Source organism: Euleptes europaea, chromosome 1, assembly GCF_029931775.1.
Source record: "Euleptes europaea isolate rEulEur1 chromosome 1, rEulEur1.hap1, whole genome shotgun sequence".
Lineage (NCBI taxonomy): Eukaryota > Metazoa > Chordata > Lepidosauria > Squamata > Sphaerodactylidae > Euleptes > Euleptes europaea.
Window position 1 is genome coordinate 18,266,839 of NC_079312.1, and position 25,206 is coordinate 18,292,044.

Sequence of the window (25,206 nt, forward strand, 5' to 3'; positions counted from 1 at the left end):
TGTTTCTTTCTTTCTGAGTTTCTTTCTTTCTGAGTTTGTTTCTTTCTTTCTGAGTTTCTTTCTTTCTGAGTTTCTTTCTCTCTCTCTCTCTCTCTCTCTCTCTCTCTCTCTCTCTCTCTCTCTCTCTTCTTTCTTTCTCTCTTTCTTTCTCTCTTTCTGAGTTTCTACTACCATCACCCCAAGCAAGGGCCGATCTGAACCTGGGTGGGGAGATTTGGAAAGGTTTTTCTCCGGTTTCCGTTTGACTCTGCCCCTCCCGGTAGCTCCTAACCGTTTCTCTTCCTCCGTGGGGATCTTTCCATTCGGGCAGTCAGCGGCAGAGGCTAGCCGGCTCCGATGTCTCCGCGCCCGCCCCGGGAACAGCGATCTCTTTTTGCAAACCTCTGGGATGCAGAGGGAAATGGCTCCTTTCCACCGGAGGCGCTTGCAAACGCCGGGCCGAAAGAGATGTTTCCACCCCCAGTTTGGTCTCCTGCCCCAGGCTCTTTCCAAGAGTATACGTGTGCTTGTTTGTTTTAACTTGTTTTGGCAGCTCAGCCTAGCTCTATTGCCAGGCCGGGGATTACGCAGCAGCGAGTCAGTTGCGCGGGAAGGGAAGCCCCTGGTTGCTGCTTTGAAAAGTAAGAAAACGAAACGAACTCCCGTTGCTCTCCCTTCCCTTCCTGCAGGCAGCCATGGCGGCCGGGGGTCCCGTCCAGGAGCTCTGCGAGGAAGCCACTTGCTCCATCTGCCTCGACTTTTTCAGCGATCCGGTGACCATTGCAAAGTGCGGGCACAGTTTCTGCCGAGCCTGCCTGACCCGCAGCTGGGGGGCGTCGGGGGCGAAGGTTTCCTGCTGCCCCCAATGCAGAGGAACAGCACAGGAGGGGACCCTCTGGCCGAACCAGCAGCTGGCCAACTTTGTGCAAATAATAAAGAAACTCAGTCCTTTGGAAGGGAAGGGGGCAAGAGGAAGATGGGGAGTCTGCGAGAAGCACCAGGAGCATCTGGAACTCTTGTACAAGGGCGAGGAAGCCCCCATCTGCGTGGTCTGCGGAAGATGCAAGGAGCACAGAGATCACAGGGTGACTCCTCTGGAGGAGGCTTTCCAAGAAAATAGGGTAAATAATAAATGTGTGTGGGTCATGATGAGGAACCATTGGAGCTTCTGCTTGGCTTTCTCCATGGATTCAGTCCAGTGAAAGAGACTTCAGTTTAAATGCAAATAATGATGGGTATTAAAGTCAAAAGCTCTGCTCACGACCTGAGTTCGGTCCCGACGGAAGTCGGTTTCAGGTAGCCAGCTCCAGGTTGACTCAGCCTCCCATCCTTCCGAGGTCGGTCAAATGAGGACCCGCTTGCTGGGGGTAAAGGGAAGATGACTGGGGAAGGCACTGGCAAACCACCCCGCAAAACAAAGTCTGCCTTGGAAACGTCGGGATGTGAAGTCACCCCATGGGTCAGGAATGACCCGGTGCTTGCACAGGGGACCTTTAGCTTTATTAAATCTAGGAACCTGACAGCGATATGCGATTTGGTCAGCACAAGTCCTTAAACCGTGCCTTTGAGCATTCTCCTGTGATTAAGATGGCCAGATCTAAGAGCAGGAGGATGCTGGTTGGCGTGAAGGCTTCTATCAGGGCAAATAGTCCTGCAGGAGTTAATATATGTGTGTGTGTGATTCCTTTTGACAGTTTAGAAGGGGGAGTTCTGGGGTTTCTAGGCAAAAGCAATAGGCACCCACAGGCACCCCACATACCTGTGGCCCTATGGAGTTAGGATGTGGGGGGATTTCTCATTGTATTATTTTTCTTATTTTTTGTTATATATACAAATACAGCAGAATTAAGTTATAAACCTGGGGGAAACCTCAAATCTAATTGACATAAATTCACAACAGAAAGAATATCGGGTCATTGATTCCAGGTGAGAGAGAAAAAATCTCATGGCAGTATCAGAATTCTCATGCATTTGTAATGTTTAGGGTTTTGTCTGGAGGGCCACCTAGGAGGATATGCTGTCTGTGAGTAGATGTGTTAGTATGAAGTGAAATCGGAAAGGTGGCTCAAAAATCCATTAAGGCCAAGATGTTAGCTTGTGTATGCCGTGTGCATGCTTCTTTCCCTGAGACAATAAACTACCAGCCCACAGGGTTAAACAAACAAGGAGCTAACTTTTATTTATGGTTTTAGTGTAACCTTGGAGGGAATCTGGTAGAGTTCAGCTTTTCAGGCATTTGGGACTCTTCCTTAAAAGTTGAACTTTTCCCATCCAGCTGTTCAGCTGCCCTTTTGACAACTGCCCTCAGCCAGTCTGACCCCCTGCTGAACTAACTGCTCTTTTCAACTGTCCTTCCCCGCCCCCCAAACATAATGTCATCTCCCATTGGTCACTCTTAGGGAAAGGCAGACCCTAATCTGTCCATCACACTTGCATAACTCCACTTTCTTCCACTATCTACAGTTGAAGGAAGACATTCTGGGTCCTGAGTTTGTTGACAGAGGGGACAACAGAGAAAGCAGGGGTGCCTCCAGCCTGCTGGCCTCTACTTCATGACAGGGAGGATGGCCAGTAGATAAAAAAAAGGAAAAAATTCAAAAACAACTCCCAGACCCTCCAATCCCCAATAACCATTAACAAGTACAACATAACATACAAATCAGTATGAGGAGGGTTGGGGATGGGGACTGAAAGCAGGAAGTATAATAAACTCAAACTTAGGCAACACAACTTCAAGTGGGAACCAGAGAAGCAATAGAGTCTTTTTCTGTCTCAGGCCTTCTGCGGGTCACCCCTCCCTCATGTCTTTGCTGTTATGTCTTGACTGTCTTTGGTTGTGTTGCACTTGAGGATCTTGGTGCAGAGATTTCAGGAGGCAACAGCTCTTTTGAGGCTCCTTCTGAGGTCTGCCTGTTATCTACACCAGTACCCAGATGGTTTCTCTCTTCCTCGTTTTCCGGGACAACCCCCCCCCCCCCCGCAACTCCAACAGAGGGCAAAACCGGTAGGGTTACACTTGGTTGCATCCAGCTTTTATGTAACTTTTTAAAACTGAACAAAGTACTAATTATATCCAGTCCTTACAAGGAGAGATACAGTTCTGGAAGGGGAAAATGAAACGAATCCTCTTTGTTTTGGGCATCATCAGGCAATCGTGGCTGCTAGAAAAGAGAGATTTTGCCAGAAGCACCAGGAGCCGCTGAAGCTCTTCTGCAAGGACGATGAAGCCCTCATCTGTGTGGTCTGTGACCGATCCAAGGAGCACAGAGATCACGAAACCCTTCCTCTTGAGGAGGCCTCCCAGGAGTACAAGGTGGGAAATCAACAAGGTTGGTGGGGAAGAGCTGTGGATCCTTCCCTTCTCCTTGGTCTCTTAGCAAGGAAATTCCCTCATTTCTTCCTCAGCCTCTGGGCCCAAACGGGGAGTGAAAACACCTCTTTGCCGCCTCCTTCCAGGCTTGGTGGCTCCCAAGGGCCTTGCCTCCTGCCTCCCTGCTGAGGCCAACCTGAGGCTGATATGGGGAAACTGACTACCCTTGAGGTTGTTCCGGAAATTGCAACTGGTCCAGAACACTGCTGGGTGGGTCCAGGACCCCGTGGAGAGTATATATTCAACTAGTGCTCAGCCAACTGCACTGGCTCCAGACTGAGTACTGGATCAAGTTCAAGGTGTTGGTACTTACCTTTAAAGCCCTAAATGGTCTGGGACCCTTGTATCTCCAGAACCATCTCCCCTGATAAACCCTCCAGAGTACTGTCGAAGGCTTTCACGGTCAGAGTTCATTGGTTCTTCTAGGTTATCCGGGCTGTGTAACCGTGATCTTGGAATTTTCTTTCCTGACGTTTCGCCAGCAACTGTGGCAGGCATCTTCAGAGTAGTAACACTGAAGGACAGTGTCTCTCAGTGTCAAGTGAGTAGGAAGATATAGTCAGAACCCAACCCCTTTCTGACTATATCTTCCTACACACTTGACACTGAGAGACACTGTCCTTCAGTGTTACTACTCTGAAGATGCCTGCCACAGTTGCTGGCGAAACGTCAGGAAAGAAAATTCCAAGACCACGGTTACACAGCCCGGATAAGCTACAAGAACCTCCAGAGTACGTTACACTCAGCTGGAAATAATCTCCTGGTGATCCCTGGCTCAAGAACTATCCGGCTGTCTTCGGCCAGGGCCTTTTCAACACAGGCCCTGGCCTGACCAGTGAAACTCAAGCTGTTTGGGATTTGGCTCAGTTTCACAGGGCCTGTAAGACTAAGATGTTTCATCAGCCCTATGATGGACTGCAGCATAGGTTTATACCTCCCCTCTACTGGACCCTGTTTTGGAATTCTCTTTTTGCTTTCAAGTCACAGCTGACTTATGGCAACCCCATTGGGTTGTGCTAAAGAAGGAGGCAATGGCAAACCACCTCTGAATGTCTCTTGTCTTGAAAACCCCACAGGGTTGCCGTAAGTCAGCTGTGATTTGAAAGAAAGAAAAATCCTGGAATTTTAACACAGTATAGTGATGTACTCGCTGTGAATAATTTTTTTAATGCAAAATACTCTCCTGTGTCTGGGAAAGGTGGGCAGGAGGGTAAATCACGGAGTAAATCTCTTTGTATATAAATTTTATTGGGTTTTATAATAGAAATTTTCCATTGCATTAAACAACATCTATAACAATATCGAATTTCAATTCTAACCTAAAGTTGTTATAATTCCATATCATATAATAAAAAAGAGAAAAGAAAAAAGAAAAAAAGAAATGGAAAATTTTTTGACTTCCCCATCACCTCTATCTGCCTCTTAATAAAAAGTTCCTCCCGTCATAGGTAATCTAATCTTGATAAAATATCAATACCATATATAAAAAACCATAATCTGTTAGTAAATATAATTATGCTTATTCAATATAAAAAAAAAAATCAAAAATAATCCTCTGGATCAGATTAGAAAATATTCTTCCATTCTTCCCAATTTTAACTCATATTCACAATAATGCATCCACGCCCCCCATTCCCCCAAAAACCGAACGTCATTTTCTTCATTTAGAATAGCTGTGAGTTTTGCCATTTCTGCCACTTCAAACATTTTAACAATCCAGTCTTTTTTCTCTGGAGTTTCTAGCCCTTTCCATTTCGCTGCATAAAGCAGTCTCGCAGCTGTTGTGGCATATATCAAAAAGGTTCTTTGTGTTGCTAAGTCGTCTGGAATCATACTCAATAACATCATTTCTGGTGTTTTGGATATATTCTTTTGTAGTATTAGTCTCAGTTCGTTATAAATCATGTCCCAGAAGTCTTTGGCTTTGTCACAGGTCCACCACATGTGATAAAAGGAACCAATTTCTTTGTTACATTTCCAACAAATAGGGGACATCGTTTTATAAATCTTTGCAATTTTCTTGGGTGTTAGATACCATCTATACATCATTTTATAGATGTTTTCTCGCACAGACTGTGCTTTTATTCCTTTTAGATCTTTAGACCATAATCTTTCCCATTTATTTAAAACAATATCATGTCCCACATTTTGAGCCCAATCGATCATAGTTGGTTTAATCGTGTCCTGCTCACAGTATATTGTTAAAAGGAGATTATACATTTTAGAAATCAGCTTTGTATTATTGTCTAGTAGAATCCTTTGAAAAGGAGATTTTTCTTTAGAGAAACCTTTTTTTGCATCTTGTACAAAAACTGATTTGATTTGGTAATATTGAAGCCATTGTAAATCATCCTTAAGCAGTTGAAAGTCTTTTAGTGAGCATTTCTTTCCTTCCCAATTAGTTAGATCTTGATAAGTAATAAATTTGTCTGGTCTAAGTGGGCGCAAAGTTAGCATTTCTTGGGGCGATATCCACATCGGTGTTTCTGGTTCCAAAATGTGTTTATATCTCATCCAAATACGAAGTAGAGAGGACCTGATTATATGATTACGGAATGTTGCTTGTAGTTTAATTTTATCATACCACAAATAACCATGCCATCCACTTAAGTTATTATAACCTTCCAAGTCTAGCAAACGTACATTTGACAAATTCATCCAGTCTTTTAGCCATACTAAAGCTACCGCTTCAGCATAGAGTTGAAAGTTAGGCAGTGCTAAACCTCCTCTAGTTTTTAGATCCACCAAGTATTTATAAGCAGTCCTTGGTTTTTTTCCTTGCCAGATGAAGTTTGAAATGTCTTTCCTCCAAGTTTCAAAATATTTTGTTTGTGATATTATTGGTAAATTTTGGAATAAGAAGAGCATCCTCGGTAAGACATTCATTTGGATCGTTGAGATACGTCCCATTAATGACAATTTTTTGTTTGACCATATAATCATATCAGTTTTAATCTTACCCCATAACTTGAGGTAATTGTTGGTTAACAGATCTTTATTCTTTGCAGTGATCCAAATTCCCAGGTATTTAACTTTGTTAGCTTTCTCCCAGCCAGTATATGATATAAATTCCTGTTGTTGTATTTCCGATAAATTTTTAAATATTATCTTTGTTTTTTCTTGATTTACTTTAAAGCCTGATACTTTTCCAAAATCATCCAAAGTCTCCTGAAGTATATTCATTGACTGTGTTGGGTTTTCCAAAATTAGCAGTAGGTCATCCGCGAATGCTCTCAACTTAAATTCATGTTTTTTAATTCTTAGCCCGCGGATGTCCTCCATACTTCTTAGTTTCACACATAGCGGTTCCAACACCAACAAAAATAAAAGTGGAGACAAGGGACATCCCTGTCTAGTCCCTTTCGTGATTTGGCAGTTATCTGACATTGATTCATTAACCAAAATTTTAGCTTGTTGGGAGGTATAAATAGCCGATATACCTTTCTGAAAACGATCTCCAAAATTCAATTTATCCAAAATCCGTTTCAAAAAGTTCCAAGAGACCATATCAAAGGCTTTTTCTGCATCCAAAAATACAAAAGCCGCAGTTTGTTGAATATTATGGTCATAATATTCCAGTGAATCTAGTAAAATTCTTACATTGTCTTTTATTTGCCTTCCTGGTATAAAACCTGCTTGGTCCTCATGTATAAGATCCTTAATAAATTTATCCTACATGCCAAAACCGAAGCAAAAATTTTGTAATCCACATTTAAGAGCGATATAGGTCTGTAATTAGATGTTCTTTCTGGATCTCTTCCTTCTTTGGGTATCAGTGATATAAATGCGTGTGACCAAGTCTCCGGGGATGTTCCCTCGTCCAAAATTGCATTGTAAAGTGAACCAAAAAATCCAACTAAATTGTCACTAAAAGTTCTATAAAATAGTGCAGTAATTCCATCTGGTCCAGGTGTTTTATCCATTTTTTGTCTCAGTATTGCTTCTTGTATTTCTTCCCTTGTTACTGGAGCTTCAATACATTCTCTCTGGGTCAATGACAAAGCTTTCATCTGTATTGAGTTTAGAAATTTGTCTATTTTCTGTTTTGGAGTATTTTCTTTCTGATATAACTTAAAGTAAAATGAAACAAATTCTTTCTGAATTTCTGAAGTTGAATAAACTGGTCCTTTAGCAGTTTGGATTTTTGTTATAATCTTCTTTTGAAATGAGTCCTTCAGTTGTGTTGCTAAAAATTTTCCTGGTTTATTTGCATATTCAAAATACTTTTGTTTAGCAAGTTTCAGATTTTTATTCATTTCCTCCATTATTACCAAATTTAATTGGTGTTTAGATGCAGAAATCTGTATTTGAATTTCTCTTCTCTCCTCTTCCTGTGTTACCATTACCAATTTCTGCTCCAAATTTTGTAAATTCCAAAGTATGTTGTTTGTAAATTGCAATTGAGTCTTCTTCCAGGCCGAGTGTTTCTGTATCATAAAACCTCTCAGAACAGCTTTGAATGCGTCCCAAACTGTATTTAAAGAAGTTTCCCCATTAAGGTTAATTTCAAAAAAGTCTTTCATTAAAACCTGTAATTCCTTTTGTATCTTGTTGTCTTTTAAAAGTTTATCGTTCATTCGCCATCTAAATGCTTGTTTATTGTTCCAATCAAAGGTAACAGGATTGTGATCAGAAAAAGTTCTAGGTAAAATATGAATTTTACGTAGTTGCGTGAAAATTGATTTACTGGCCCATATCATATCAATTCTGGAGTGTGAATCGTGTCTTGCTGAATAAAAGGTGTATTCTTTAGCTGTTGTATTCATTGTTCTCCAAATGTCTTGTAATTCTAATTCTGAAGCCATGGCAAAGAAAGTTTTAGGCAAGCATCCATCATTGATATCTTTTGCTTTTGATTTTTTGTCCAGAGATGGGAGAATAATTCCATTGAAGTCGCCCATCAATAAAATTTGGTCTTGTGCGTACTGGGTTATCAGGTCATGTAATTTTTCATAGAAGGATTTTTTCCCTTCATTGGGTGCATAGATTCCAACCACTATTGTCCTTTGTCCCAATATTTTAGTTCTGATAATTACAATTCTTCCTTCATTGTCTTTATATACTAGTTCTGGACAGAGACTGAGGTGGGCATAGATTACCACTCCCTTTGTTTTAGTTTTAGCAGAAGCAATAAATGCTTGTCCAAGCATCTGTTTCTCCAAGTATTTTTTATGCTTTGAAGCTATATGGGTTTCTTGTAGGCAGATTAGGGAGTATTTATATTTCTGTAGATATTTGAAGATTCTGGCCCTTTTAGTTTTCTCATTCAGTCCATTTACATTCCAAGAAATTGCTTTTGCCATAATGTAGTATTTTTTAGCAAAATAAAAAGTCTATAATTTAGTACCACCTTCTGCACCCTGTACCTCTTCTTCTTCCTCTTCTTCTTCCTCCTTCTCTCCAGGTAATTCTTTAAGGTCCATTTTATATTTTCTCAAAAATTTCCCCACATCTGCTTGGGATAGAATTGTCGTTTTCACTTCCTTATAGGTGAAAGCCAAACCTTGTGGCATAATCCAACGATATTTGATGCCATTAGCTTTCAGTATAGACACAAAGTCTTTGTAGTTATTCCTCTGTGAAAGTAGATGCCTTGGAATATCCTTCAGTAGTATAAGAGAGGAGTCTCCTGCTGACACTGGATTTTCATAATGAATCTTCATAATCTTGTCTTTAACTCTGGTGTCATAGAACACTATCATCAAATCTCTTGGCTTAGATCTTCTCATTCTAGCAGGTAGTGGTATCCTGTATATTCTATTAATGGCTTGTTTTAATTCTTGTTCATCTATCTGAAATAAGTAGGCCAAATTTGGTATTGCAGATTCTTTATTATCTCCCATCATATCTGGAAAATTGCGTATACGAAGGTTGGTCTCTTTCACTCTCATCTCCATCATTGCCATTTGATTTTTTGCCGCCATCTGATCCGCTTGTATTGTTTCAATCTGTTTTTCTTGGCTTGTTAATTTTTTCTTTGTGTCCTTGTGCTCATCCATCACTTTCTTAATTGATACATCCATCGCTTGCATATCTGTCTTCATAACAATCATTTGAGTTTTTACTTCTTTCAAGTCTCCAGTGACCACATCCAACTTCTGATTAATAGCTTGGGATGCTTGACCAAGATTTGTCATCATAGAAGTCAACTGTGCCATCTGTGCAGACATCTGTTCAAACTGTTTATTTGTTGCCTCAGTTTGTTTAGTTAGCATATCCTGTAACTTTTTTTCCATGGTCGAGGTTTGTAAAGAGTCCCTTAGTTTAGTATAGGCAGGGCTATGTAGTGAGCCAGAGCGGGGTCGAGACATTTACATTCAAAAAAAACTGGTAAAATACATGTCCACCGACAGGGCCTTTAAGGTGCTGGTTAAAAGATGATAGTTCAAAGATCAGCCTAGTAATTTTTTCGGGTTGAAAAGAGTCGAAATTGGCTTTAAAATTGCATTTTAAAGTTTTAAAATACCAGTGAGTTTTTTCGGTCGCTCTAGATCGGATTAATCAGGAAGTAAACAGGAAGTTACTAGTGCTGCAGACCTTCTATCGCCTCTTCTCGATGGTTATTCCTTCAGGAATGATTTGAAAGTAACTCGATTGCGACGGATATTCAGTCCCGCGGCTACTTCCTGTTGTTTTAGTTCCAATGATAGAGAGGGTGTTATAGAGAGTCTTCCGTTCCAGGCACTCCCTTACTGCAAACGTGGCAGGAATTCGCCGGAAAATCAGGAAGAGAAATCACCCTCCCCTTCCTTCGGACCTCTCATTGGTGATAGTTCTTGTCAGTCTAAAAGGTATCCTTCCGACTCTTTGTTATGGTTTAGGCTGATCGATCCGATAAGGCTCCTGTCGCTAATCCCGATGACTAACTCAGATCAAACTTTTTCAGTTCGGATTATGGAGGGGTGGGGGTCCCAGAAATATTCTTATCAGCCTCCCGTCTGTTCAAATTTCTAGTAAGTAGACGAAGAGTTCTTTTGTACTCACTTGGGTGTCAAGAGGTGAGGTTCTTTTCTTTATGTAGTCCTTATGTTGGTATTAAGGCGGTGGAGGGTAGAGCTTGCTGCCAAAGTTGCGTTTTGGCGATGTCCTTCCCTAGTGCCCTCGCAGGACCGGCGTCTAGGACTCCGAGGGGCTTAAAAAAGCCCCCTCAGAGTACCTAGGGGGTCAAACCACGTTTGCGGGCTGCAGGGAGTTCCTGCTTTCCAACCCACTTGCAAGGGTCGGATTGGGGTATCTATGTACCCCAAAAATAACGCAAACTTGGATTTCTCCCAGGACAACCTGGGGAAATGGAGTGCTCTCTCCAGCGGCACCACCGGAAGTTCCACGGAGTAAATCTCCATGCTGAAGCAGCATTGCCACTGTGAATGTCTTCGCATTCGTTGTGGGTATCAGAGGAGGATGGGACACCATCCCCACAAGGAAACTACCTGTGTTCAGCATTTGGAGAATGTTGATGATGATCTAGTGATAGACATGTAGCAAATATATCTAGTTTGGGCCTTGATGACAGTTTTGCCTCATGTATGTTTTATAATAAAACTTCTATAAAGGAACAAATCTCAATTTTGGATCTCCCCCCCCCCCACTCCCCAGGATCAGTTCTGCAACTGTCTGGAGATACTGAGGCAGGTGAGAAGAGGAATTGTGGCCTATAAAGGAGACATTGTGAAGGAAAGCCAAGACCTGCTTGTAAGTATCACTATGGCTAGTTCAAGAATCTTGAACTAGCATTGGAGGGGGGAAAGGGGTTCAAATAGCAGACAACCTATGAGGCAGCCCCCTCCCCATTTTTGAAGTTTTGCACACACAAATTCAACAGACCAAGTCCCCAAAAGTAGCCGTAACATTGCAGTTCTAAGCAGAGTTATATCCAGGCGTTGGGGCTAAGGATGCCACAGAACTACACACTCTTGTGCATTCCCTGCTGTCTGGCGCCCTAGGCAATCAACTAGGGCTGCCTAGCGGGTGGGCTGCTTACTGGTTGTTCATCCAGATCTAAAACCCTTTTTATTTTGTTCTTGGGTGGTTTTGTTTGGGGCAGAATCGGTTGACTTTCCAAGGAACTCTCTGCTCTGGGGTGAATTCTGGGCATATGAGCATGTGTGTCCAGGCCCTGAATCGAGCCAAGGGGTTCTCGGCTGTTGCTGATCCTAAGGTTAAAAGTGCTTGGGATACTTAGTAGTGACTTTCCAAGGTGCTCTGCTCTGGGGTGAATCCTGGGCAGATGAGTGTGTCTGTCAAGGTCCCGTTTGTGTGTATGTGTTGTTACAGGCTTTGACTTATTAGAGCACATGAACTATGGAATTAGTGTTGTACATATGCAGAAATATTCAATGTAAAACCAAGCTACACATATGAACTACAAACTCCAAAGCAGAGGCTTCATTTTCCTTTTAAAAGGAAACAGAGCCTGGATAGTCTTTGCCAGAGGCTTATGTTTCTGAATTACTCTGTCAAAGGTTTCAGCGTCAGTACAGATTTGCTTGTCACACTTTCTGCCTTTTTTCTATGACCTTTCTCAGCTTTCTCAATGGCTAGAGAGCAAAGCCTTTGCAACTCTTCCTGCATTTTTTAAGCTACAGAACAGAGTGTTTGCTTTCTGCCTTTCCAATGACTTCAAGTGCTGAAATGCTCTCCATTCCAAGGGTATTCTATGCTGACTAAGATGCAATGATGCAATGTAAACAATATATTGTATTTTATGATTTAAACATGAAGACATGATGCTAGAAATTAACGAATAGGTTCAATCTTAACATATTTTTCTGGAGATGAGAAGGTTGGTAAAATTGATTATATAGAGAGATAACAACACTCAAAACTGACTGTTTAAAATTTAGCAAAATAGCCTAGTGGAAGGGGAAGTCCTTATATGGCAATATAAAGAGAAGCCACTGAGCATGTGCAGTACAACCGTTTCCTGTTGAGCTCTAGTTTCAAGCTCATTGTACTGAAACAGTATAAATACAGGCAGGGAGAGGGCTAGAACTTCAGACCTCTAAGGGAGGCTCAGAAGATGGTATTGGTATGTATGGCTTTACAAATTTATTATTCTAGAATGTGAATTAGATACTTTGAACTAAATTAGACTTCTTTAACTGTTATATTTTAAGTGTTGGATTTTAAAACTGAATAGTATGTAGAACTTGCTTGTTTTACTGTATACATTGTTACTGAATTTTAAGACTTTGTAATACTTGCAGATACACATATATATACACAATTACATTGGAGCACATCAATAAAAAGACTTACTTTTTATGTGAGTAAAGTAGTTGAGTCCTGCTTAGTAGGTGACCAACTGAAAAAGATAACATACCACTTCTCAGGAAGGGGTCGATTCTAAGAGCATAGTCAGTCGAAAGGCACTGACCCGCTTCAGTGTAACAAGGGATTCCCTTCCGCATCCTATTAGGAGATCTGTACTAAACAATTAGAACATAAGAAAGGCCCTGCTGGATCAGACCAAGGCCCATCAAGTCTGTTCACACAGTGGCCAACCAGGCGCCTCTAGGAAGCCCCCAAACAAGACGACTGTGCCTGGGAAAAATGCAGCCTGGGAAGCTGCAGTTTCGATTGGGAGAACAAGTGAGGGTCAGGGGCCTCTTCCTTCTTTTGCCCTTGTATCTAGCCTCCGGTTGGGAAGTGGAGGGAGTCAGCCTATGGAGGGTGTGTTAGTGAGGACTCAGTAAGCCCCTTCTACTCTCTGGGTCTCCTGCTGCAGACTCAGGGCACTTTCACACATGCTGAGTAATGGACTTTCAGTCCACTTTCAATACACTTTGTAGCTGGATTTTACTGTGTGAAATGGCAAAATCCACTTGCAGTCATTAAAATGCATTAAAAGTGGATTGAAAGTGCATTATTCGGCATGTGTGAAAGTGACCTTAATAATTTGTGGCTGAAAGAACCCCTCCAGGAGTTTGAGTAAGAAATTTTGGCCTATGGAAATCTTTCTTTTTTCCCTGTCAAAAGTTGATGTGATCTCTGTGAAAGGCCAAAGTTACCTTCTGACAGGAATTTCCTGAAGTGCCTCTTCCCACTGCAAAGACCAGCTGGGTTCCTGACATTGGCCTGCTTTTCTTCTCATTACCCCTCAGTCGCAAACTACAGAAGAGAAGCAAAAGACGGTAGCCAAGTTCAGGCAACTGCGCACATTTCTGGAGGAACAAGAGAAACTTCTGCTGGCCCAGATGGAAGAGGTGGAGAAGGAGGTGGCAAAAAACAGGGACCAGCACCTCGCCAGCATCTCTGCGGAGCTCTCTTCTCTGGACAAACTCATCTGGGATATGGAGGTGAAGTTAGGGCAGCCGGCCAATAAATGCCTGCAGGTAAGAGAGTGGCAGGAACAGCTCAGGCTCCCCTTTGGGAGAGGGCCACCTCCAAACCCTTTCTGTGCCTCCTTCGCTTAGGCAGAAAGCAAATGAGCCCTGTTTATGTTGCTAGTACTTGTTTCCTTTCTGCCCATGTGCCCCTTTGTGGTTGCTTGTCCAGCCGTGTGCTCCCTTCCTTTTTTGCTTTCAAAAACCAGTTTACTATTTTATCTATATTTTTACATTTAAACCAAAGAACATTTTTATTTTTAAACCAAAAGAACATTTTAATGAGTTTATTTTAATCAAAAAAGAAAGCATAAAGGTTCCAGTAAAAGACACACTCTCATTGATTAACCAGATTTTTCCAGAAGATATAACAGCCTTATTTCACCATTGTTTGACCACAAGTTATTTCCTATGGGATCAAGAATTTTATGAACAGATTGATGGAGTAGCTATGGGAAGTCCACTCAGTCCAGTAATAGCAAACTTTTACATGGAATATTTTGAAAAGACAGCATTAGAATCGGCACTTTACAAACCTACAGTCTGGTTCAGGTTCGTAGATGATACATTTACCATTTGGAGCCATGGTGAAGAAAAATTAATGGACTTTCTAAACCATCTTAATAATATCCATCCAAACATTCAGTTTACCATGGAAAAGGAAATTGAGGGTAAACTCCCATTTCTTGATACCCTTGTCATCCGTAAAACAAACTTTCAGGTCACAAGGTCTACAGGAAACCAACTCACACAGATCGCTACTTACACAAAAACTCCAACCACCACCCCCGACAGAAAAGAGGAATAATCAAAGCATTAATGGACCGTGCAAGACGGATCTGTGAACCACAGTTTCTCAAGGAAAAAACTAATCTTTTATATCACGCACTGCTACCAAACGGCTATTCCAAGAATGAAATCAGAAGGGCCATTAAACCAAACAAAAATCAGAAAACTCAGGAAAAACAGTCTCCCATAGGAAAGGTATTCTTGCCATTTATTAAAGGAGTCACTGACAGGATGGAGAAACTTTTGAAAAAACATAACCTACAAACAGTGTTTAAACCTACCAAGAAAATACAACAAATGCTACGATCAGCAAAAGACAAAAGAGACCCCCTCACCTCTGCAGGAGTATATCGTATACCTTGCAGCTGTGGAGAAGTTTACATCGGGACCACAAAACGCAGCATACAAACAAGGATAAAAGAACATGAAAGATACTGCAGACTTGGCCAACCTGAGAAATCAGCAGTGGCTGAACATGGACTGACACAAACAGGACACAGGGTCTTATTCCAAGACACTGAAAGACTGGACAATTCTACCAACTATTTTGTCAGATTGCACAGAGAAGCCATTGAAATTCATAAACACCAGCACAACTTTAACAGAAAAGAAGAGAGTTTAAGAATGAATAAGGCTTGGCTTCCTGCCCTGAAAAACCACCAGACTAACAAAGGCTACAGTCAACAATAGCCATGCAGATTAGTTTTGGATTTCACACATTAACAGATCACTTCAGGATACAATGGTTCCATATTAACATACCACACCCTCATTAGTACATTATCTTGATACTTACAGGACAATGATTAGCACATTACTTCTGCAGGACAGTACTCAGCTCAAACCCAACCCCTCTCTGACTCTTCCTACACACTTGACACTGAGAGACACTGTCCTTCAGTGTTACTACTCTGAAGATGCCTGCCACAGCTGCTGGCGAAAGGTCAGGAAAGAAAATTCCAAGACCACGGTTACACAGCCCGGATAACCTACAAGAACCACAAAGGAAGGGTTCAGATGTTTTGCTTAGAATAGCTATGGCTGGTGCAGGTAATAAGTCATCCAGTGTTCATGCCATGGGGGTGAGTATTACAGGTTGGTAACACTGAAGCCATTAAGTGCTACCTGAAACCACAGCCATAGAGCAGCTTACAGCTGATTGCAGAAGAGCATTTTGTCAGCTGACCTAAATGGTCCTGTTGCATTATGGCCTCTGTCAGTCTCTCCCCCTTTTTGCATCTCAGTCATACTCTCCCACCTGAATATCTCAGCTTCCAGGTGGGCATTGAAGTACCCTTTGCTGGTAGTCCCTTGCTCAGTTGGGAATGTGTCGCTATTTTAAAGTTAGTGGCTGACCAAAAGTCTAGAGCAGGGCTGTCAAACATAAGCCCAGGGCTGAATTCAGCCCCTTGAGAGCTCTTAAACAGCCCACAAGCCAACTGAGGCAGCCAACCCCCCACTCTCGCTCTAGGCTGGTGACATTCCTGTCATATCCAGCCCTCATAACAATTGAGTTCAACACCCCTGGTCTAGAGCAAGCCCTAGGATCACAGTGGTGGAGAAGGAGGGATGGCCATTAGTTAAGCAGTTATGGAAGTGCAGATAATGATGGCAGATGGAGGAATCTCTGAAGTGTTTGTGTGTTTGTGACCAACACATGGAAGGAAAACCAGGTTCATGGGTATCCCTTCCAACTAGAAATGGGGTTGCATGCAAGCCCTTCTGCGGCAACTTCAAAAGGAGGGTGTTCAATGGAGGTGGCAATATAGCGAGCACTGTTGAGTTGCCAAACTAATCATCCTGCTTCACTTTCCCTGCTGATGTCATTTCCTCATAAAGATGCTCTCCCACTGAAGGGTCTTCTCTGAATGATCTATGTCTGGTGTTAAGTTTCCTTTTCTTTCTTCTTCTCTCTTTAGGACGTCCGAAGCACCTTGCAGAGGTAAGTGGATCTATCTCTTATTAACCTACTGATTTTGGAACAGATTTGGGTTGCGTGTGAAGAAAGCGGCCCTTCAGGATCAAAAGCAATGTGACTAAGATCGCAGATTTCCACCCATTTGTAAATGGCAAATTGCAGATGAATGCAGTCCCATGGACAGAAAATCATGCCCCGAACAGCATAGGGGTGGTGGTGGTCTATTAAGACCTGGCTGTACATCTCTAGAAGGTTCCACCAGAATTCTGGTTGTGCAGCAATGGTGGTCCCATTTGTCAGAGAAGCCACCCCCACCTTAGGAAATGCACAGGTTGAGTTTAGTCACCTCAGCTCTTTCAGTTCCACAAAATGGCAGGTGGTAAATGTTATTGGGCTCAACTATTTTTTATTTTATTTTATTAATCTTATAGCCTGCCCTCCCCTAGCAAAGCTGGGCTCAGGGCAGCTCACAACATCATTCATTCAACAGACCAACCGAATTTCCATAAAATTACAATAAAATCATGTTAAAGCAACGCTATAATAAAAATCAATCCCATACATTAACTATAAATGTATATATATGTAAATAAATAAAGATGACGCTGCTAGTGTAGCATATAAGCCACAGCCAGGCCTGTGGGCAGTCAGGTCCCCCCCATGTAGTTAATACCAACTCAGATGGAAGTAGATGAGGGAGGGGGTAGGGAGGCCAGCTTTGATGGAAAACCGTAGCTGGCCTCCCTACCCCCGTAGCTGGAAATTTGATTGCTTTGTTGAATGAATGATGTGAGCTGCCCTGAGCCTGGCTTTGCTAGGGGAACTATTCCACCATAGACCTGGTTGAATAGCTCTGTCTTGTAGGCCCTGAGGAACTCCTTAAGGTCCCGCAGGGCCCTGGTCTCATTAAAGAGACTATTCCACCAGGTAGGAGCCAGGGCTGAAAAGGCCCTGGCTCTGGTCAAGGCCAGCTGGACACTCTTTGGGCCAGGGACCACCAGCAGATTATTTGATGTACATAATCTTATCTGGGGGACATACCAACTAGTGTCTTGGATGGCATCTTGGCTGCCTAGAGGGCCACTTCAGTGTTAAGTTCTGAGATGATCAAGCCATCCGATCTAGGATGTTCTGTGAGTGAAGGAGTTGAGACTTGTGCCATATTTCCATCAGCGTTATTGCCATCACATGACACATAAACGTGTTAATCTTGCTCAGACTAGAGGATTTCACGGCTGCGGATCTAGAACTTTGCACCTCTGTTGTGCATTTCCCCAGATATATTTAGAAGAGGGGGAAAAGAGCTTCACGTGACATTATTGGGCTCAAAGTTTCCATGCTTCTCACACCTGGCAGGTGATTAAAATGAGCAGAAGAAAGGATGCTTCTGAGTGCGGTGATGTCATGTGTCATGTTTTCTCTGAGTCACATTTTTATCCTACCCTTCCTCTAAGGAGCTCAGGGTGGTGTAAATGATTCTCCCTTATTCGTAACAGCCCTGTCAGGTAGGTTAGGCTGAGAGGAAAAGAGAATGGCCCAGGATGGCAAGGCAAGCTGCAGGGCTGAGTGGGGAATTGAACCAGGGACTTTACAGTCCTAGTCCAGCTGTATTCCCACTACAACCACAGCAGCTTTCTCCTTTCCATAGGCAGATGTGAGCAGGGGATGTGGGGTTGCTGTTCTAAAAGGAAGGCCTCCATCCCTCTTGATGTCTGGTTTGTCCTTCAGGTGCCTGGCTTTGAGGTCTCTGCAGCAACTGTGAGGGGGTGAACTCTCCTCTCCAAAGGGCCTCCCCTCCGCTAGTGTCTCTAAGCCTTCTCCATATTCCTGCCTTCATTTCTTCGCTCCACTCGTGGGAATTCTGGATTGGATTGATGGTAGCTTAGCACCATTTTTCCCCCCTCCAGGTATGAAGAAAAGAAGGAGTTTCAGAATCCGGTGACTTTCCCTCCTGCATTGAAGTGGAGGATCTGGGACTTCTGTGACGTCAGTCCTTGGTTGGAGGGTGTCATGAAGCAGGTGAAAGGTAATGCCGATCAGCTGTAGGGGTTTCAGACAGGTCATTAGGTGAGGTCAGATGTGAATGTGTCACTAGCAGGGCCAAGTGTACAGGGAATTTGCCAATTTTGAAGACCATTTTAGTTCAGCTTGGTTTCTGATCAAAATTCATTCTGTGGCTTTAGCTCAGCATTACATTCTTTGGATTTTCTCACAGTGGTTCTGCATTTTGATCTCTGATCGCTCCTTTGTCCATGCATCCTTGAACTGTGAAGTCAGGGCAGAACAAGCCTTATCTCCTTATCTCCAAACTAATTTTATCTCCCTTTTTGAGAAAGTTACTACCTTGCTGGATCAGGGGAATGCTGTAGACATAGTTTATCTAGATTTCAGTAAGGCTTTTGATAAGGTTCCACATAATATTCTAGTTGACAAATTGGGAAAATGTGGGTTAGATCCTATTGTTAGATAGATCTGCAACTGGTTGACAGATCGTACCCAAAGAGTGCTAGTTAATGGTTCCTCGTCCACTTGGAGAGAAGTGACTAGTGGAGTTCCTCAGGGATCTGTGCTGGGCCCTGTGTTGTTCAACATCTTTATAAATGATTTGGATGAAGGAATAGAGGAGATGCTTATTAAATTTGCCGGTGATACTAAATTGGGAGGGGTAGCAAATACTGAGCCAAGATGCAGGATGATCTTGACAGGCTGGAGAAATGGGCTAGAACTAATAAAATGCACTTCAACAAAGACAAATGTAAAGTTATTCATTTAGGTAGGAAAAATCAAATGCATAATTATAGGATGGGGTAGACTTGTTTGAGCAGTAGTGTGTGTGAAAAGGATCTTGGGGTCTTAGTAGACCAAACACTGAACATGAGTCAGCAGTGTGATGTTGTAACTAAAAAGGCAAATGCAGTCTTGGGCTGCATCAACAGAAGTATAGTGTCCAGATCACGCAAAGTAATGGTATCGCTTTGCTCTGCTCTGGTTAGACCTAGAGTACTGTGTTCAGTTTTGGGCACCACAATTTAAGAAAGATGTAGACAAGCTGGAATGTGTCCAGAGAAGGGCAGCAAAGATGGTGAGGGGTCTGGAGACCAAGTCCTATGAGGAAAGGCTGAAGGAGCTGGCTATGTTTAGCCTGAAGAGGAGAAGACTGAGAGGGGATATGATAACCATGTTCAAGTCCTTGAAGGGCTGTCATATAGAGGAGGGTGCCGAGTTGTTTTCTGTTGCTCAAGAAGGTTGAAATTAAATCAAAAGAGTTTCCGTCTAGACATTAGGAAGAATTTTCTAACATATTGTCGAAGGCTTTCACGGTCAGAGTTCATTGGTTCTTGTAGGTTATCCGGGCTGTGTAACCGTGGTCTTGGAATTTTCTTTCCTGACGTTTCGCCAGCAACTGTGGCAGGCATCTTCAGAGTAGTAACACTGAAGGACAGTTGCTGGCGAAACGTCAGGAAAGAAAATTCCAAGACCTCGGTTACACAGCCCGGATAACCTACAAGAACCAATTTTCTAACAGTTAGAGCGGTTCCTCAGTGGAACAGGCTTCCTCGGGAGATGGTAAGCTCTCCTTCCCTGGAGGTTTTTAAGAATAGGTTAGATGGCCATGTGTCAGTAATGCTGATTCTGTGACCTTAGGCAGATGATGAGAGGGGAGGGCATCTTGCCCATCTTCTGGTCACTAGGGGGGTGGGGGTAGGGGGAGGTAGCTGTGAATTTCCTGCATTGTGCAGGGGGTTGGACTTGATGGCCCTGGTGATCCCTTCCAACTCTATGGTTCTATGATTCTATGGGCAGGCTTGGGGCTGAGGGTCTCGGTGAGGTATAATCTACCAGGGAAGCCTGGTGGGTTGCAAAGAGGCATTTATTCTAGCATTTATTTGTCCATTCAATCCAGCATTATATTGTTAATCTGGCTGCAAAAAATCTTAAAAAATTAGGGAGGAATGAGTTCAGCCTAGGTGCGCTAAGTGGAGGTGTAGCTGACATCTGACAGGCTGGGAGTCGGGCTGGTTGCTTCTCCACTGCCTGGACAATCAGAGGCCAGCTTTCACTTGGATGCTGGAGCTTCCTGTGGTTCCTCAAGAACATGGGGTGGGGGACTTGAAAGCCAAGGGACACGGCTTGTGTATGTGTCTTTTGAAACCTCTGTCCTCCAGCAAGGGAAGGAGGGGCAGAGAGGCGGGGACCAGCGAAGCAGTGGGAGTGATCAAGGGGTGGAAAAATAAAGACCGTTTCAATAACTTAGCATGCAGGAGGACAGCTAGCTTGGAAATGGAGGAAGAATAACATTGCAGTAAAAGTGTTTGGGAATACAACAGAGAAAAAATATTTGGAAAACATTTCCAACAGCAAATGGGGGTGGATGTGCAGAAATGGGGGAAAAAATCCATAGCTTTTGATGGCATGAAACGTTGTAAACCATTCCTGTGAACAACCCCTTGGTCTCTTTTTAGGAGAGTTAAGCAAACCAGTGGGTTATAGATCAAATCAAGCCTGAACTGACCCTAGAAGCTAAAATGACTAAACTGAGGCTATTGTATTTTGGTCACATCATGAGACAAGAGTCACTGGAAAAGACAGTCATGCTAGGAAAAGTTGAGGGCAGCAGGAAAAGAGGAAGATCCAACAAGAGATGGATTGACTCAATAAAGGAAGACACAGCCCTCAATTTGCAAGATCTGAGCAAGGCTGTCAAAGATAGGACATTTTGGAGGACTTTCATTCATAGGGTCGCCATGAGTCGGAAGCGACTTGATGGCACTTAACACAAAGGGAAAATTTATCACATTTGGCAAACTGATGCTGGTTTGTGTGTGTGTTCTCAGTCCAACAGCAGCCATAATTACCATGAGAAAACTCACATTAAGTTAAAACAAATATGAATAGTTGTAAAGAACAAAATTTGGGGGAGTTTTCCCCCAGAAGTAGCTTCGACTTAACCCTTCAGATGAAAACTAAGAAAAAATGTGTTATTTACCAATATTTACCAACTTGGTCTAGTGGTTAAGAGCTGTGGTTTGGAGTGGTGGACTCTGATCTGGAGAACCAGATTGGTTTCCCCACTCCTACACATGAAGCCAGCTGGGTGACCTTGGGCTAGTCACAGTTCTTTTAAGAGCTCTCTCAGCCTCACCTACCTCACAAGGTGTCTGTTGTGGGGAGGGGAAGGTGTCTGATTCTGCCTTAAGTGGTGGAGAAAGTTGGCATATAAAAACCAACTCTTATTTTTTTATTGCATAATTTGTGATAAGCACAAGGACCTGCTGTTCACTCGCTGTCCTTTTGCTTTCTTAGAAACTCTGGAACCTGGACTTCAGCTGCACAAAGGTACATTTTTCTTTACATCCTAACCAATAATTTGTAAATTAAAAACCTTCACATAACAATTTGTGTTCTTCTAGTTGGTGTTTCTCAAGTGATAAGATTACCTGGACACTCTTGTTCTGTCCCTCAAATTCTCACACTCCCAGCCAGTCCGTCAAAGCTTTGTTCTGAGGAGGATTTATCAGGATAGCAGAAGGTGAATTCTGAGGGGATGAACCACTCCCTTTCATCTCATAAGAGCCCTGCCAGACCAGACCTGTGGTCCATCTAGTGCAGCATTCTGTCTCACATAGTGGCTAACCAGTTACTCTAGAAAATCCAACAAAAGGGCATAGAGGCTGTGGTGTTTCCTTGAGGTTGCCTCCTGGCACTGGTATTCAGAGTTTCACTGCCTCATCATGGTTAGTAGCTACTGATAGACCTATCCTCCATGAATCTGTCTAATTCCACTTTAAAACCATGTACGCCAGTTGCCATTATCCCCTGGCAGTGCATTCCTCATATTAATCACTTGTTGAGTAAAATATTTTTCCTTCTATCAATTGTAGCATGTTCCAGAAGCACTTGTTTCTCTGTAGAAGTCACAGATATCTGGTTCACACACAGAGTTTCAAGGGAATGTAAATCCCATTCTCCTTCCATCCGCCAAGTTATCTATTTATGAAGCACAGAAAGTATTACAAGGCATTTATTCCTGGAATAACAGGAAATGAAGGAGAGTTTACACATGCACACACACACAAATAATTAGTTAAAAGTTGGTTCAGGGTTTAGAGGAGGATATTTTGGTGAGTCCATCAACTCGCTGATTAGCATTTTATGAGATTTCCATACCACTTCCTATTCAATCAGAGAAGGAGAAATTCTGGCCAGAGGAAAACATCCAAATCCTGAATGTAGCCATTAGAAATCCTATGACTTGAGCATAAATGAAATTCTGGGGATATATCTAGGATCAGGTTTAAGATCCACTTTGCAAGTTCAACACATTTGGTATATCTGCTTATTTGCATGTGATCAGGATGCTTGTGGAAGTGTTTTTCCACATGTGAATTTTTTCATTTATAGTTTTGGATGAAATACACAATGATCTCTGCTTCTCTCTCAGGGTGCTTTTTGTATAGAGAGTTGCTATAGTCATATGGGTTGCTGTTGTCTCTTCAAGCCTAGGGAGTCTGTTGTGCCTTTAGACTTCGGTCACTTATGCATGCTCGGTTTAGTCTCCTTCATTCCTTGTTTCAGCCAGGATCAAAGTAACCCGGGTTGGGTCAAACTGTATGCATTGGCTGGAATGATCAGGGATAAAACCCTGTGCTAATGAATACAGAAAAGCAGTCTCCTAAGTTCAAATCAAGTCCCACCCCTTTAATTGCTGCTCTGTAATTGGCCCAACTCGTGAGAGAACATTGCCTTCCCCCCAGACCCAACTGCCACATAAAAAAGCATTTTAAGAACAAAAAACAGAGCCATTTGAAAGAGGTGGGAGGAGGGCGAAATCCAAGCCTCCTTTTAAAAAAGGCTTTCTTTCTCAGAAAGAGCTCCCAAGAAGCAAGAAGCACTTGAATCCCTCCCTGCCTCTTTACACACTTCTTCGTGATTGGCTGTGAGAGATGCCAATCTTCTATGCTTCCCTTATATGGCTATCAGCAAACAGAATAGAAGAGGGGTTTGGAAAGGGGGAAGCTCAAAGCGAGGCAGGCATGTGCACGCTCTTTCAATCTGGTTTGAGCCAGGAAAGATGGTTTGACTCGGATAAGAAGAGGAATGGGAAAAGCCGGGTTCGTTTAAGGTCGAAACGGGGTTGAGCCGAAAAGAAATGAGGTAACGTGCATTTTCAATGAGACAGCAGGGTAGACTTCCCCTGACTATGGAAGATCCACTGATTTAGCAATTTGCAATAATCTCTTTTCCTTTCTGTAAAATGTATTGAAATGTATTAGGGCAGCCAGGGAATAGCTTGTTGCTGGGCAGAATATCTCTGTATGTCTGTGTGCTAAGGAATTGGGGCAAGAGTCATGGAGGGTTACATAACAAGAACTGGGTGAAACTGTTACTCTACTACCGCCTCGATGTCTGGAGTGCTATCAGCTTTACCCTGAATGTTGATGGGTTGTCATATCTTGAATTTGGATAAATATCCCTTCCTCAGTACAATCGGGGCTCAGATTTTTACTCGGTATAGTGCTCTGGGCAGCAGCTGCTCCGAATAAATAACTGTTTTCTTGTAAACAACGGTTTTGGGTCTCTTCCTCCTCCACGAACCATTTTACCATATCATAAAAAACTTGATCCTGGCTGAAACAGGGAATGAAGGAGGCTAAAATGTCCATGCATAAGTGGCCTTCGTGAAATAGGACAAGGGAAGGAAGGGGAGCCTGTGAGTCCAGACGAGGGATAAAACTAAAGAAACAGAAAGAACGAGCCACATTGGGGGGGAAATGGCTAAACAACCAACCAGGTCAAGGAAATCCACGGGGAACTGACATATGCGGGACACTAACAGTACTGTCAGGTGGATGCGGCAAACAACTCTGCCATTTGTCTCCAGGCTGAATCTACTTCTGTCTCCTCGTCTCCCTTCAGCAAATGTGACTCTGGATCCAGACACGGCCCATCCCCAACTCGTCCTGTCTGAAGATCAGAAAAGTGTGAGACTAGGAGAAACAGCTCAAGCTCTGCCCAGCAATCCTGAGAGATTTGACACATATGGTGCCGTGCTGGGCCAGGAGGGATTCACAGCAGGCTGCCATTTCTGGGAAGTCCTTGTGGGAAGTGATGAAGAATGGATGGTGGGGGTGGCCAGAAAGTCCGTGAGGAGGAAGGGAAAGATTAACTTTTCTTCTCTGGAAGGGATCTGGCTAATGGGGAAGTGGGGGGGCTGCTACTTTCCAATAAAAGGCAATGCCTTTCCCTTGACCAAGGAGCTCAAGAGGATCCGTGTGAAACTGAACTATGATGGGGGGCAAGTGGCCTTTTTCGACGCTGACCGAGCAGCCCTTCTCTATGAGTTCTCTGGAGCCTCCTTCTCTGGAGAGACCCTCCTGCCCTTCTTTTGGGTGCGTTTAAAAGGCCACCTCCAACTCTCTTAAAACAGTTATTTCATACCAGTGCCATTAAAATATTACTTAATAGTTCTGCTTTACAGTTCTGCAAAGGTTTCCTTCTGGGTCCCAATCACCAAAACTGACTTAAATAAAATGAAGTCTGGTTTTCCCCTTGATTTCCCAACGTTCTCCCTTTTATTTGTAACTTGTAAGGGGCAGCCCAACCCTGAGGGGCGCGGGGGCTACTTGCACCGTGGCCATGGACGGTTCAGCAAGAGTGCAGCTGACGTGCCTCTTAAGAAGTTTGCTGCGCTGTGGCCAGCTCCGCAAATTTGGCATTTTAAACAAAATAACAGTGAGGCAGATGCCAGCGTGGGTTCACCGGAGTGGAGGGGACGGAGCCGGGGACCTGGCTGCTATGGAAGCATGTGGCCACCAGGGGGCTGT

The 25,206-nt window shown here is 43.1% G+C and overlaps 2 protein-coding genes across 2 annotated transcripts in view; both read left to right on the plus strand.

Moving 5' to 3' along the window:
• The window catches only part of LOC130472817 (zinc finger protein 436-like), a 248,869-nt gene that overhangs the window by 150,731 nt on the left and 72,932 nt on the right, over nucleotides 1-25,206 (plus strand). The gene's annotated exons all lie outside the window — the stretch shown is intronic.
• LOC130474210 (E3 ubiquitin-protein ligase TRIM7-like) lies at nucleotides 675-24,804 on the plus strand. Its single transcript, XM_056845746.1, has 8 exons — nucleotides 675-1,100; nucleotides 3,128-3,292; nucleotides 10,946-11,041; nucleotides 13,453-13,683; nucleotides 16,383-16,405; nucleotides 18,289-18,407; nucleotides 21,686-21,718; nucleotides 24,299-24,804. The coding sequence occupies exons 1-8, from the start codon at nucleotides 675-677 to the stop codon at nucleotides 24,802-24,804; spliced, it is 1,599 nt and encodes a 532-aa protein (XP_056701724.1).